The sequence below is a fragment of the Scyliorhinus canicula genome, chromosome 28, assembly GCF_902713615.1.
Source record: "Scyliorhinus canicula chromosome 28, sScyCan1.1, whole genome shotgun sequence".
NCBI classification, from domain to species: domain Eukaryota; kingdom Metazoa; phylum Chordata; class Chondrichthyes; order Carcharhiniformes; family Scyliorhinidae; genus Scyliorhinus; species Scyliorhinus canicula.
The window spans coordinates 10850738-10865692 of NC_052173.1; the positions used below are offsets into that span (position 1 = coordinate 10850738).

The window sequence follows — 14955 nt, forward strand, 5'->3', positions numbered from 1 at the left end:
TGGTGCTGTATTGGCCAGGGCTGCCCTCCTGCTGGTGCTGTTATTGGCCAGGGCTGCCCTCCTGCTGGTGCTGCCCAGGGCTGCCCTTCCTGCTGGTGCTGTTATTGGCCAGGGCTGCCCTTCCTGCTGGTGCTGTTATTGGCCAGAGCTGCCCTTCCTGCTGGTGCTGTTATTGGCCAGGGCTGCCTTCCTGCTGGTGCTGTTATTGGCCAGGGCTACCCCTCCTGCTGGTGCTGTTATTGGCCAGGGCTGCCTTCCTGCTGGTGCTGCCCAGGGCTGCCCTCCTGCTGGCGCTGTTATTGGCCAGAGCTGCCCTCCTGCTGGTGCTATTATTGGCCAGGGCTGCCCTCCTGCTGGTGCTATTATTGGCCAGGGCTGCCCTCCTGCTGGTGCTGTTATTGGCCAGAGCTGCCCTTCCTGCTGGTGCTGTTATTGGCCAGGGCTACCCTTCCTGCTGGTGCTGTTATTGGCCAGGGCTGCCCTCCTGCTGGTGCTGCCCAGGGCTGCCCTCCTGCTGGTGCTGTTATTGGCCAGGGCTGCCCTCCTGCTGGTGCTGCCCAGGGCTGCCCTCCTGCTGGTGCTGTTATTGGCCAGGGCTGCCCTTCCTGCTGGTGCTGTTATTGGCCAGGGCTGCCTTCCTGCTGGTGTTGCCCAGAGCTGCCCTCCTGCTGGTGCTGTTATTGGCCAGGGCTGCCCTCCTGCTGGTGCTGTTATTGGCCAGGGCTGCCCTTCTGCTGGTGCTGCTGCTGCCCTGGTTCATCTTGCTCACACAGACTACCTGACCTCTCTGCAAGTCCCCAGTGCTACACCAAGATCTTTGAATCCCAAACTGACACTAATCTTGCTCCAGCCATCTGCTCAATTCCACGCACTCCAACCTCTCGAGCTAGTTCTGGATTTCCCAACCTCTCAAGCCAATCCCCGGACTCCTGCAATGACATGCCTTCCCCCAAACTTGAACTGTCAGACTCTAGCTGTCTTTGGCTATTCTTATGGATTGTATAAACGCTTACGTTGAACTTTGCTGACCTTGGCATTTGCAGTTGTTCCCAATCAGTCCCTGGACTCGCCCCAGTGACCCACTCAGCCTTGAATTACCCAGCAGGCTTAACTTAGTTCCTGTTTGACCTAAAGCAGCACTCACAATGTCGGTCGCCATCCCCTGTCACTGAGCTCCCAATGGTTGTGAAGTCTGTAACCATGGTTGCTGCTGTTCCCTGGACCGCACATGCTACCCTTGAACAGAGCTTTTCTGCCTGTTCTACCGTACTTACCTCATTCTCCTCCCGCTTTCCAGCTCATTTTCTCTCCTCTTGTGTTCCCACTTCCTAAAATCAACTCTCTCTTTACTCCCCAGCTCAATCTATTGCCAATTCTTGCTACACTCCATGGCACAATACTTTCAAACAAGCTTAGAGCTTTCCTCTGCTTCAAAGTGACCAGCCTCCACCATACCTATCCTGACACATACCCTCATTGTCGCTCTGTTCCTGTCTCGTGGTGCCTTCACTGTGAACCGCTCGAGGATTAATGTCTCAAACATTTCCCCAACTTCCTCGATGGCACTTCTGAATCGTCCTCCACCAGCCCCTGACTGAATCTCCGGCCCTTCCTCTCTGCGTCGTCCTTTGAAAATGTCTGCTTCTTGCGAACAAAATCCTCCCTGTCTACAACCCCCTTCCTCTCGAATGCATCTCACTCCAATCTTTGTCGTCATCCTCCACAATGCACATTCAGTGTCCACCTCCCTATTACATCCCTCCAACCTCCCTCAACTGTCTGTAAATTCATCTTCTCCATGCAGTTCACCATCTCCCTTCATCCCCTCTTTGTCCTCTACCCTCTTGTCAACAGCGCCTGTGCCCCACCCCAGCCTCCCCCCAGCTCCCAGCTCGAATTCTCTAAGGTCAAGGTTGTTGCTGCACTTCCAGAGTGCCTGAGCCACATTAATAGCTTTGCTCCCAACATTCTTCTTTTCTGTCCCCACCTGTACCCTCCATGAACTGCAACTCCTCCAGAATTCCGTGGCCCCTCGGCACACAATCCTGGATCCTTTCATTCCTCCCCTCACTAAGCTGCACTGACTCTCTATGCCACAGTCTCTTGACTTTAAGGTGCCCATTCTTGCATTCAGATCCCCCCCCCCCCCCCTCCCACCCTACCTCAGCAATGTACCCCAACCTCACAAGTACACATTGTTCCTCCAGTTTGCTCCTTCCCACTTTGCTGGTTGTCCTTTGAAGCACCATCTCCTCATCCTTGATAACGACATGCCCTGCCACCTTCCTTTCTTATTTCCAACGGCTTCCTCAAAAAAACACTTCCCTTTACAGAAGCTTTCACTTCCTTTCTTTTGCCCGGGCCTGCTCAATGTGCAGCGTTGTCTCTGCGCTGCAAAGTGCTCAGACTGCTCGTTCTGCACATCTGGAGTTCTATAGCAATGTAAATGGCTGCTCGTGAGGAGGTGGCGAGCGGAGGCCAGACATTTCCCCACAGAAACAGAGGGAGAGTTCCCGCTGGCATAGGGCTGAGGGGGGACTGACCTGCCCCTGTGCTGGCTGACTGAATCAATGAGGTAGAGGCGACAGACTAACCCCTTCCACCTTGGAGGGACCCCTCCTCACGCAGTCTCCAGCAGTCAGTTGAAAGGTGATTTGGGCAGAGCTCATGTGACTGGCTGTCATCAGAACACAAGCAATAAGAGCAGGAACGGACCATTCAGCCCCTCGAGCCTGTTCCACTCAATACGATCATGGCTGATTTTTGTTTTTGAAATCTTTTTATTGGCGTTTCTCACATTTATGAACAGTTGTATGTATACATTACATTATTCTTGCCCGCGCTAACTTACTTTATTGTACAGAGAGACGATCATGGCTGATATTTGACCTCAAACTTTCACTTCCTCCACCCGCTCCGCCAAATCCCTGGATTCCTTGTAAGACCAAATATTTGTCCATCTCAACCTTAAATGTGCTCAACAATGGAGAACTCATGACCCCCTCTGAGGAAATTTCTCCTCATCGCAATCCCAGACAATTGGCCCCTTATACCGAGGCTGGGAACCTGCCGTGTTGTAGATTCCCCAGTCGGGGAAACAATCACTCAGTATCCACTCTGTCAAACCCCAGCCAGTGGGGGAAGCAATCTCTCAGTATCCACCCTGTCAAACCCCAGCCAGGGGGGGAAACAATCTCTCAGTATCCACCCTGTCAAACCCCAGCCAGGGGGAAACAATCTCTCAGTATCCACCCTGTCAAACCCCAGCCAGGGGGAAACAATCTCTCAGTATCCACCCTGTCAAACCCCAGCCGGGGGGGGGGAAACAATCTCTCAGTATCCACCCTGTCAAACCCCAGCCAGGGGGAAACAATCTCTCAGTATCCACCCTGTCAAACCCCAGCCAGGGGGAAACAATCTCTCAGTATCCACCCTGTCAAACCCCAGCCAGGGGGAAACAATCTCTCAGTATCCACCCTGTCAAACCCCAGCCAGGGGGAAACAATCTCTCAGTACCCACCCTGTCAAACCCCAGCCAGGGGGAAACAATCTCTCAGTACCCACCCTGTCAAACCCCAGCCAGGGGGAAACAATCTCTCAGTATCCACCCTGTCAAACCCCAGCCAGGGGGAAACAATCTCTCAGTATCCACCCTGTCAAACCCCAGCCAGGGGGAAACAATCTCTCAGTATCCACCCTGTCACACCCCAGCCAGGGGGAAACAATCTCTCAGTATCCACCCTGTCAAACCCCAGCCAGGGGGAAACAATCTCTCAGTACCCACCCTGTCAAACCCCAGCCAGGGGGAAACAATCTCTCAGTACCCACCCTGTCAAACCCCAGCCAGGGGGAAACAATCTCTCAGTATCCACCCTGTCAAACCCCAGCCAGGGGGAAACAATCTCTCAGTATCCACCCTGTCAAACCCCAGCCAGGGGGAAACAATCTCTCAGTATCCACCCTGTCAAACCCCAGCCAGGGGGAAACAATCTCTCAGTATCCACCCTGTCAAACCCCAGCCAGGGGGAAACAATCTCTCAGTATCCACCCTGTCAAACCCCAGCCAGGGGGAAACAATCTCTCAGTATCCACCCTGTCAAACCCCAGCCAGGGGGGAAACAATCTCTCAGTATCCACCCTGTCAAACCCCAGCCAGGGGGAAACAATCTCTCAGTATCCACCCTGTCAAACCCCAGCCAGGGGGGAAACAATCTCTCAGTATCCACCCTGTCAAACCCCAGCCAGGGGGAAACAATCTCTCAGTATCCACCCTGTCAAACCCCAGCCAGGGGGAATCAATCTCTCAGTATCCACCCTGTCAAACCCCAGCCAGGGGGAAACAATCTCTCAGTATCCACCCTGTCAAACCCCAGTCAGGGGGGGGAAACAATCTCTCAGTATCCACCCTGTCAAACCCCAGCCAGGGGGGGAAACAATCTCTCAGTATCCACCCTGTCAAACCCCAGCCAGGGGGAAACAATCTCTCAGTATCCACCCTGTCAAACCCCAGCCAGGGGGAAACAATCTCTCAGTATCCACCCTGTCAAACCCCAGCCAGGGGGAAACAATCTCTCAGTATCCACCCTGTCAAACCCCAGCCAGGGGGGAAACAATCTCTCAGTATCCACCCTGTCAAACCCCAGCCAGGGGGGAAACAATCTCTCAGTATCCACCCTGTCAAACCCCAGCCGGGGGGGGAAACAATCTCTCAGTATCCACCCTGTCAAACCCCAGCCAGGGGGGAAACAATCTCTCAGTATCCACCCTGTCAAACCCCAGCCAGGGGGAAACAATCTCTCAGTATCCACCCTGTCACACCCCAGCCAGGGGGGAAACAATCTCTCAGTATCCACCCTGTCAAACCTCAGCCAGGGGGAAACAATCTCTCAGTATCCACCCTGTCAAACCCCAGCCAGGGGGAAACAATCTCTCAGTATCCACCCTGTCACACCCCAGCCAGGGGGAAACAATCTCTCAGTATCCACCCTGTCAAACCCCAGCCAGGGGGAAACAATCTCTCAGTATCCACCCTGTCAAACCCCAGCCAGGGGGGGAAACAATCTCTCAGTATCCGCCCTGTCAGACCCCAGCCAGGGGGAAACAATCTCTCAGTATCCACCCTGTCAAACCCCAGCCAGGGGGGAAACAATCTCTCAGTATCCACCCTGTCAAACCCCAGCCAGGGGGAAACAATCTCTCAGTATCCACCCTGTCAAACCCCAGCCAGGGGGAAACAATCTCTCAGTACCCACCCTGTCAAACCCCAGCCAGGGGGAAACAATCTCTCAGTAACCACCCTGTCAAACCCCAGCCAGGGGGAAACAATCTCTCAGTATCCACCCTGTCAAACCCCAGCCAGGGGGAAACAATCTCTCAGTATCCACCCTGTCAAACCCCAGCCAGGGGGAAACAATCTCTCAGTATCCACCCTGTCAAACCCCAGCCAGGGGGAAACAATCTCTCAGTATCCACCCTGTCAAACCCCAGCCAGGGGGAAACAATCTCTCAGTATCCACCCTGTCAAACCCCAGCCAGGGGGAAACAATCTCTCAGTATCCACCCTGTCAAACCCCAGCCAGGGGGGGAAACAATCTCTCAGTATCCACCCTGTCAAACCCCAGCCAGGGGGAAACAATCTCTCAGTATCCACCCTGTCAAACCCCAGCCAGGGGGGAAACAATCTCTCAGTATCCACCCTGTCAAACCCCAGCCAGGGGGAAACAATCTCTCAGTATCCACCCTGTCAAACCCCAGCCAGGGGGAAACAATCTCTCAATATCCACCCTGTCAAACCCCAGCCAGGGGGAAACAATCTCTCAGTATCCACCCTGTCAAACCCCAGCCAGGGGGGAAACAATCTCTCAGTATCCACCCTGTCAAACCCCAGCCAGGGGGGAAACAATCTCTCAGTATCCACCCTGTCAAACCCCAGCCGGGGGGGGAAACAATCTCTCAGTATCCACCCTGTCAAACCCCAGCCAGGGGGGAAACAATCTCTCAGTATCCACCCTGTCAAACCCCAGCCAGGGGGAAACAATCTCTCAGTATCCACCCTGTCACACCCCAGCCAGGGGGAAACAATCTCTCAGTATCCACCCTGTCAAACCCCAGCCAGGGGGAAACAATCTCTCAGTATCCACCCTGTCACACCCCAGCCAGGGGGAAACAATCTCTCAGTATCCACCCTGTCAAACCCCAGCCAGGGGGGGGAAACAATCTCTCAGTATCCACCCTGTCAAACCCCAGCCAGGGGGAAACAATCTCTCAGTATCCACCCTGTCACACCCCAGCCAGGGGGGGAAACAATCTCTCACTATCCACCCTGTCAAACCCCAGTCACGGGAAACAATCTCTCAGTATCCACCCTGTCACACCCCAGCCAGGGGGAAACAATCTCTCAGTATCCACCCTGTCAAACCCCAGCCAGGGGGAAACAATCTCTCAGTAGCCACCCTGTCAAACCCCAGCCAGGGGGAAACAATCTCTCAGTATCCACCCTGTCAAACCCCAGCCAGGGGGAAACAATCTCTCAGTATCCACCCTGTCAAACCTCAGCCAGGGGGAAACAATCTCTCAGTATCCACCCTGTCAAACCCCAGCCAGGGGGAAACAATCTCTCAGTATCCACCCTGTCACACCCCAGCCAGGGGGAAACAATCTCTCAGTATCCACCCTGTCACACCCCAGCCAAGGGGAAACAATCTCTCAGTATCCACCCTGTCAAACCCCAGCCAGGGGGAAACAATCTCTCAGTATCCACCCTGTCAAACCCCTTCAGAACCTTTTCATTGAGTTCAGCTCCCGTCTTTCTAAACTCCAGAGAGAGTAAGCTCAATTTACTCTGCTGTCTGCGCAGCCCCTCCACCAGGGACGATCCAAGATTCAGAGGCACACCATTAGCTGAAAAGGGCGAAAAGAAAACTGAGAGATGCCTTTTTGAAAATAAATTACAATTTGATTTTTGCTTCCCAAATGATAAGAGATGAATTGTGTTTGTCAGATGGAGGCGTGAGATCAGAATAAAAACGGCCGAGTGCCGCCTGCAAGGGGAAACCACATATTTTGCCCCCTGTGGAAAGAGGCTACGTCAGTTCCCTGAAGTTATTAAGGTAATTACCACAAAAAAACGAACTGCACAATGTGAATGGCATTCTACTGTATGATAACTTGTCTCTGGGAGATACTACAATAAAGCTTTTTAATTCCTGTCTGGGTTGCTCCATTCCTCACCAGAGGGCATTGACTTATTGGGGGCACGTTAGCACATCGGTTAGCACTGCTGCCTCACAGCGCCAGGGATCCGGGTTCAATTCCAGCCTGGGGTGTCTGTGTGTGGAGTTTGCACTTTCTCCCCGTGTCTGCGTGGGTTTCCTCCTTAGTGCTGCTAAGTGCTGCTCCTTACCACCATGGGGGGGATCTCCAAATCATGGTGCTCCCGAGAATCAGCAAGACTTTGCCGAGAGGCTATCTCGTTCAGTGGCTAACGTTCGACCATGTCCTTTTAATGAGTCCAATGTTGTGTGCCTAGAATGCTTCCTTTACCCACCATGTGTGCTTCACTGTTAAGACCCTGTTAGTGATGGAACAGTGTTCCAATTTCTTCCCACAAATGATAGCTTCCCCAGACCGTCTTGCTTTAAATTGCAACGTGACAGCATCTTTTAAACTTCCAAGGGGTTTAGACGCTTTACAGATTGGAGGAACCTTGTCCTTATTCTAGTGAGAATTCCAACAGCACGGTAATCTCGCAGTGAACGACTAAAAATGTCAACCCTGCCAGATTCTGTCTACTTACCCGTGGTTGCACGACACAGTGACAGGAATCCTCCGGCCTGTGGGTTTCCTGCCGCTGTGGGGTGGCATCAATGGGAGATTGAAGGGAAGAGAGAATCCCGCCGCCAGCGAATGGCGCGCCGCCGGGAAACACGCGGCTGGGGGGGGGGGGGGGGGGGGGGGGGGCGGAGAATCCCACCCGGAGTTAGCCAATTAGAAGCGAGACAATTTTTGTTCTGTTCTTTTTTCCAGTACCTGGTTCGAAACGCAGTGACCGAAGTCAGTCGGGAACATTTCAGTTTCAGTCCCCGGATGAATGTGGGAGAGTTTTTTGAAGCACAAGACTGCTCTGAGGTCTGTACTGGGTTTTGTTCCCAAACAGAAATGTGTTCTTTTACTTACCCTTCAGTCTGGATTTAGCATCTTGCTTCCAATTTTAGCCCAAATCGGAGGAAAGTGGAGATTTGCATCTTACCTTGTGTTCCCCCAGTGTTACCGAGTGAAGATCCAGCCTCCACCCAAGGTTCAGTCCATGTGGCCGGGCGGCTTGACTTGGGAGAATTGGAGGTGGCAAACGTGCCTGCTGATCCTCCCTCTCTCCTCCTGTCGAACTATTTGCCTTTCACCTGTCATTTCTCCTTGACAACAGTCAAAGTTGGGAACCAGGACAAACGAGGAATGTTTGACAGAAGCCCATATCCAGTCACTTCCTGCCCAGCCCAATGGTATTGCAAGCCCATGGCATCTCCGGCTATCGAGCCTTAAAGAACAGCACACCGCCGTAGATTTATGTGAGCCTCATGTTATGGGCCAGGGTTTAGAGAACCCCAAAGTGTATCCTGAAGTTCACCTGACCCACAACTTTTACTAGATTGTGGTATGGGGAGCACACGGCCCACTCTACAGGTGTGGTACAGCAGAAATGGAAAAGTATTTTTTAAAAGCAAAACAATGTTTATTCTATGAACTCAGGTTAACCTTTTTAAAACATCCAGTGAACATCTCAGCAACCATTAATTGAAACACAACCCCTAAAGAATACAACCTTTTAAGTAATCCTTAAACTTTCCTTTTAACATCCATAAGACTGAAAAAAAAAACCTTTTAACAGAAGAACATGAGGTTTAAATTCACTACTGAGAACAGTTATCACACTGAATTCACCAAGTGATCAAGAGATAGTCTTTACATGGCAGAGAGAACAGCAGTACACATTCTGTGGCTGACTGCAGCTCCAACACTGAAATGAAACCAAAAAAAACCAGACACACCCAAGCTTTTCTCAAAGCAAAACTAAAAGCTGACAGACAGCCCAGCTCCACCCACACTCTGACATCACTGCAGTAATAAACACCCATTTCTTAAAGGTACTCTCACATGACACTCGCCATGACAAAGCTCTCCTGAAGCAGTGATTGCTCTTTTTGTCTGATTTTTTTTTCTCAGGGCGTGCAGTGGTGTAAGCTTAATGCAGAAGAAATCCCTTTACGGATTAAAGCCATGATGGGCAGACGAGGGCGACCGCCAAATCCTAACAAGCAGCGAGTCCCAAAACAGCCAAAGGTCAAGCGAGGCAAAGGAAGGCCACCAAAGGTCAAGGCAGTGATATTCCTTAATAACACCGAGTTAAAATTCATGAAAAGAATCGAATCACAAGGTACGATCTGATCTCATTCCTTTTCTTAAAACAGTATAACCTCTTTTCTAGGCCTTTCTTGAATGCATATATTTATCAAAGAACAAAGAACAAAGAAAAGTACAGCACAGGAACAGTACCATTCGGCCCTCCAAGCCTGTGCTGACCATGCTGCCCGTCTAAACTAAAATCTTCTGCACTTCCGGGGTCCGTATCCCTCTATTCCCATCCTATTCATGTATTTGTCAAGATGCCCTTTAAATGTCACTATCGTCCCTGCTTCCACCACCTCCTCCGGCAGCGAGTTCCAGGCACCCGCTACCCTCTGTGTAAAAAACTTGCCTCGTACATCTCCTCTACACCTTGCCCCTCGCACCTTAAACCTATGCCCCCTAGTAATTGACCCCTCTACCCTGGGGAAAATGCCTCTGACTATCCACTCTGTCTATGACCCTCATAATTTTGTAGACCTCCATCAGATCGCCCCTCAACCTCTGTCGTTCCAGTGAGAACAAACCGAGTTTATTGAACCACTCCTCATAGCTAATGCCCTCCATACTGCACCCTCTCTAAAGCCTCCACATCCTTCTGGTTGTGTGGCGACCAGAATTGAACACTATACTCCAAGTGTGGCCTAACTAAGGTTCTATACAGCTGCAATATGACTTGCCAATCCTTATACTCAATGCCCCGGCCGATGAAGGCAAGCATGCCGTATGCCTTCTTGACTACCTTCTCCACCTGTGTTGCCCTTTCAGTGACCTGTGGACCTGTACACCCAGATCTCTCTGACTTTCAATGCTCTTGAGGGTTCTACCATTTACTGTATATTCCCTACCTGCATTTGACCTTCCAAAATGCATTGGGTGGAATTCTCCGCTGGTGGCCAAAATCGTGGAGGCCGTCGTGATCTCGGCCGAGGTTCACGACGGCCTCGGGGGCCGCCCCCCACACCTAATTCACCCCCACCCAGGGGGCTAGGAGCGGGCCCCCGTCGTTCCCGGCCGCCGGAAATGACGCCCGAACGGCGCTTCGCGGATGACATCAGCACGCAGACGACGCGAACCCGCGGTGCCGTCTTTCTCCACCGCCGCCCGGCAAGACGTGGCGGCTTGATCTTGCCGGGCGGCGGAGGCGAAAGAGTGCGTCCGTTTTGAACGCAGGCCCGACGATCGGTGGGCACCGATCGCGGGCCTGTCCCCTCCCGAGCACAGTCGTGGTGCTCCCGTGCCAATCGCTCTGCCAATCGCTCTCCCAATTTTATCTTTCTGTTCCCCTCTCTTCTCTTGAAAGATTTTGACTTGTGCTGATATGAAGTTCCAAAGGTTCCAGTAACGCCCCCCACCCATCCCAACCGCTCCTCATTAATTAGCGTAGACAGTGAATCACTGTGTGATCCTATCATTCTCCGACTTCCACACGTGTACATCAGGATTGGGATGTTGGGAATGTGCACATCGTGATTGGCATCGTGGGCTTTGGATGTTAATGAGACATCAGAGCCGTGGCTAATTTATTCCCCCCCCCCCCCCCGAGATCAGTGCTGCACCAGGCTAACCAAGGAATTATTGGAGCCCCTTCTCCTTTTTTGTTCATGTCTCTCTTCCGCACACCCTTCCCCGTTGAAGAATGTCCTGCCCCCAGGCTTCTACCAGTTCTGTTCTTGAACTGTCCTGAGGGAGGTGCTTGTCAACAAAACAAACATAGCCTCGTAGTCTCCAAGCGGAGTTTGACATATTGACCACCCGGAAGGCGGAGGCGCAGTGGAGGAGGGCGCAGGGGGTGGTATATGAGTACGGGGAGAAGGCAAGTCGGAGGCTGGCCCACCAGCTCCGGAAGCGGGAGGCAGCGAGAGAGATAGGGGGAGTTAGAGATGTAGGAGGGAATCTGGTGCGGAGGGCAAGGGGCATCAATGGAGTGTTCAGGTCCTTTTATGAGGAGCTGTACTGGTCGGTGCCCCCTGGGGAGGAGGGTGGGATGGACTGCTTTCTCGATAAGCTGGAGTTCCCGAGAGTGGGAGAGGAGCGGGTGGAGGGTCTGGGGGCCCCAATTGAGTTGGAGGAGCTGATCGAGGCGTTGGGGAGTATGCAGTCAGGGAAGGCACCGGGACCTGACGGGTTCCCGGTGGAGTTTTACAAGACGTTCTCAGACCTGCTCGCCCCGCTGTTAGTGAGGACCCTGAATTAGGCAAGGGAGGGGGGGGCTTTGCCCCCGACGATGTCCAGAGCACTAATTTCTCTGATCTTGAAGCGGGATAAGGACCCCCTCCAGTGTGGGTCTTACAGGCCGATCTCGCTCCTCAACTTGGACGCGAAGCTGCTGGCCAAGATACTGGCCAGGAGGGTGGACGATGTGGTCCCGCAGGTCATTCACGAGGACCAAACGGGTTTTGTGAAGGGGAGGCAGCTGAATGTCAATGTGCGGCGGCTTCTTAACGTCATAATGATGTCGGAGACGGACGGGGAGGCGGAGATAGCAGCATCGATGGATGCGGAGAAAGCTTTTGATAGGGTGGAGTGCAGCTACCTGTGGGAGGTGTTGAGATTTGGGTTTGGTGAGGGATTCACTAGGTGGGTGAGGCTGTTGTATAATGCTCCGGTGGCGAGTGTGGTGACGAATGGGAGGAGGTCGGAGGACTTTCGGCTGTCCCGGGGGATGAGGCAGGGGTGCCCCTTGTCTCCCCTGCTCTTCGCGTTAGCGATTGAACCCCTGGCCATGGCACTGAGGGAATCGAGGAACTGGAGGGGGATTGTGAGGGGGGGTGGAGCACTGGCTGTCGCTGTACGCGGACGATTTACTGCTGTACATTGCGGATCCGGCGGGAGGGATGCCAGAGGTGATGAGGATCCTGGGGGAGTTCGGAGACTTCTCTGGCTATAAGCTCAACGTGGGGAAGAGTGAGCTGTTTGTGGTGCATATGGGGGACCATGAGAAAGAGATAGGGGAGCTCCCGCTGAAAAGGGCAGAGAGGAGCTTCAGATATCTGGGAGTCCAGATAGCCAGGAGCTGGGGGGCCCTGCATAAACTTTATGAGGCTGGTGGAGCAGATGGAGGAGGAGTTTAGGAGGTGGGATGTGCTGCCACTCTCCCTAGCGGGCAGGGTCCAGTTGGTTAAGATGACGCCGCTCCAGAGGTTTGTTTCTCTTCCAGTGTTTACCCATCATGATCCCGAAGGCTTTCTTTAAGAGGGTTAATAGGAGCATTTTGGGGTTTGTGTGGGCGCGGAAGACCCCGAGGGTGAGGAGGGTATTCTTGGAGCGAGGCAGGGAGGTGGGTGGACTGGCGTTGCCCAACCTGTGTGGGTATTACTGGGCTGCGAACGTGGCAATGATTCGTAGGTGGGTGATGGAGGGGGAGGGTGCCGCATGGAAGAGGACGGAGGTGGCGTCCTGTGTGGGCACGAGTTTGGGGGCGCTGGTGACGGCCCTGCTGCCACTCCCCCCGGCAAGGTACTCTACGAGTCCAGTAGTGGTAGCTACCCTCAAAATTTGGGGGCAGTGGAGGCGGCCTAGGGGGGAAGTGAAGGCCTCAGTTTGGTCCCCGATACGGGGGAACCACCGGTTTGTACCAGTGAGGATGGACGGAGGGTTTTTGAGTTGGCACAGGGCAGGTATCAGGCAGATGGGGGACCTCTTCCTCGACGGGAAGTTTGCGACCTTAGAGGAGTTGGAGGGGAAGTGGGGTCTCCCCCTGGGAATACCTTTAGGTACATGCAGATTAGGGCGTTTGTTAGGCGGCAGGTGGCGGAGTTTCCGCTGCTGCCGCCTAGGGGGGTGCAGGATAGGGTGCTCTCGGGGACGTGGGTCAGTGAGGGTAGGATATCGGCAATTTATCAGGTGGTGCAGGAGGGGGAGGAGACCTCGGTGGAAGAGCTGAAAGCGAAGTGGGAGGAGGAGCTGGGGGAGGCGATTGACGAGGGGAACGTGGACGGACGCCCTGGGGAGGGTGAATTCTTCCTCTTCTTGCGCACGGCTTAGTTTAATTCAGCTGAAGGTGCTGCACAGGGCGCATATGACTGGGATCAGGCTGAGCCGGTTCTTTGGGGGTGAGGACAGGTGTGGGAGGTGTTCGGGGAGCCCAGCGAATCACACCCACATGGGGGAGGGGGCTATGGGTTAGTTATGGGGGTTTGTTCTTTCGATTGTATGTTTATTAATTTTTGTTGTTGTTAATTTATTGCGTTGTATTGGGGGGGAGGAGTTTCTGTTTTTCTTTTTTCATTGTTGGGATAAAATTTGTTGTTGGAAAATCTGAATAAAAATTATTTAAAAAAAACCCAAAACAAACATAAAGGAAGACTTGCATTTTTACAGCGCTTTACACAACCATGGGTCACTTGCGTGCTTTCCAGCCAATTCAGTACTTTAGAAATGTAGTCACTATTGTAACGTAGGGAACACCACTGACATCATACCCGGGGCAGCAGGGTAGCATGGTGGTTAGCATAAATGCTTCACAGCTCCAGGGTCCCAGGTTCGATTCCCGGCTGGGTCACTGTCTGTGCGGAGTCTGCATGTCCTCCCCCTGTGTGCGTGGGTTTCCTCCGGGTGCTCCGGTTTCCTCCCACAGTCCAAAGATGTGCGGGTTAGGTGGATTGGCCATGCTAAATTGCCCGTAGTGTCCTAATGAAAGTAAGGTTAAGGGGGGGGGTTGTTGGGTTACGGGTATAGGGTGGATGCGTGGGTTTGAGTAGGGTGATCATGGCTCAGCACAACATTGAGGGCCGAAGGGCCTGTTCTGTGCTGTACTGTTCTATCTATACACACAACAAACTGCCACAAACAGCATTGTGTTATGGGCCAGGGTTTAGCGAACCCCAAAGTGTATCATGGAGTTCACCTGACCCACAACTTTTAATAGATTGTGGTATGGGGAGCACACGGCCCACTCTACAGGTGTGGTACAGCAGAAATGGAAAAGTAATTTTTAAAGAAAAACAATGTTTATTCTATGAAATCAAGTTAACCTTTTTAAAACATACAGTGAACATCTTAGCAACCATCACCTCAAATACAACCCCCAAAGAATACAACACCAAGTAATCCTTAATAACTTCCCAAACAACATCCAGAAGACAAAAGAAACAGTTTTAAACAGAAGCACATCAGGTTTACATTCACAACTGAAAACATTTATAATTCTGAATTCACCAAATGATCGAGAGATAGTCTTTTCATGGCAGAGAGATGAACAGTCCACCTGCTGTGTCTGGCTTCAGCTCCAACACTGGAAACAAAACTAAAACACACCCTGCAGCAAACAGCCTAAAACGAAAGTAAAAAGCTGACTGACGGCCCAGCTCCACCCACACTCTGACATCACTGCAGAAATATGAGCAGCCAAACATTTCTTAAAGCGACATTCCCATGATAATTGTGAAATCTGGGGTGCCACGTCGAGGCCCCGCCCCCCCTGTAAATCGGGCGACGCCCCCGCCAGCCCCACGGAGGCCCCAGAATGCGGTCTGGGAACGGGCGTCAACGCCAGAGTAAAACACTCCGGTTTTTACTCCGGCATCGCACTGAGACTTCCGTTGGGACAATCCT

The 14955-nt window shown here is 52.7% G+C and overlaps 1 protein-coding gene across 1 annotated transcript in view; it reads left to right on the top strand.

Moving 5' to 3' along the window:
- LOC119958097 (bromodomain adjacent to zinc finger domain protein 2B-like) overlaps window positions 1-14955 on the top strand; it is a 104127-nt gene that overhangs the window by 43181 nt on the left and 45991 nt on the right. The window contains exons 8-10 of the mRNA XM_038786326.1: window positions 7001-7109; window positions 8026-8127; window positions 9220-9430. Coding sequence (XP_038642254.1) covers window positions 7001-7109; window positions 8026-8127; window positions 9220-9430 — 422 coding nt within the window. The remainder of the gene's footprint in view (window positions 1-7000; window positions 7110-8025; window positions 8128-9219; window positions 9431-14955) is intronic.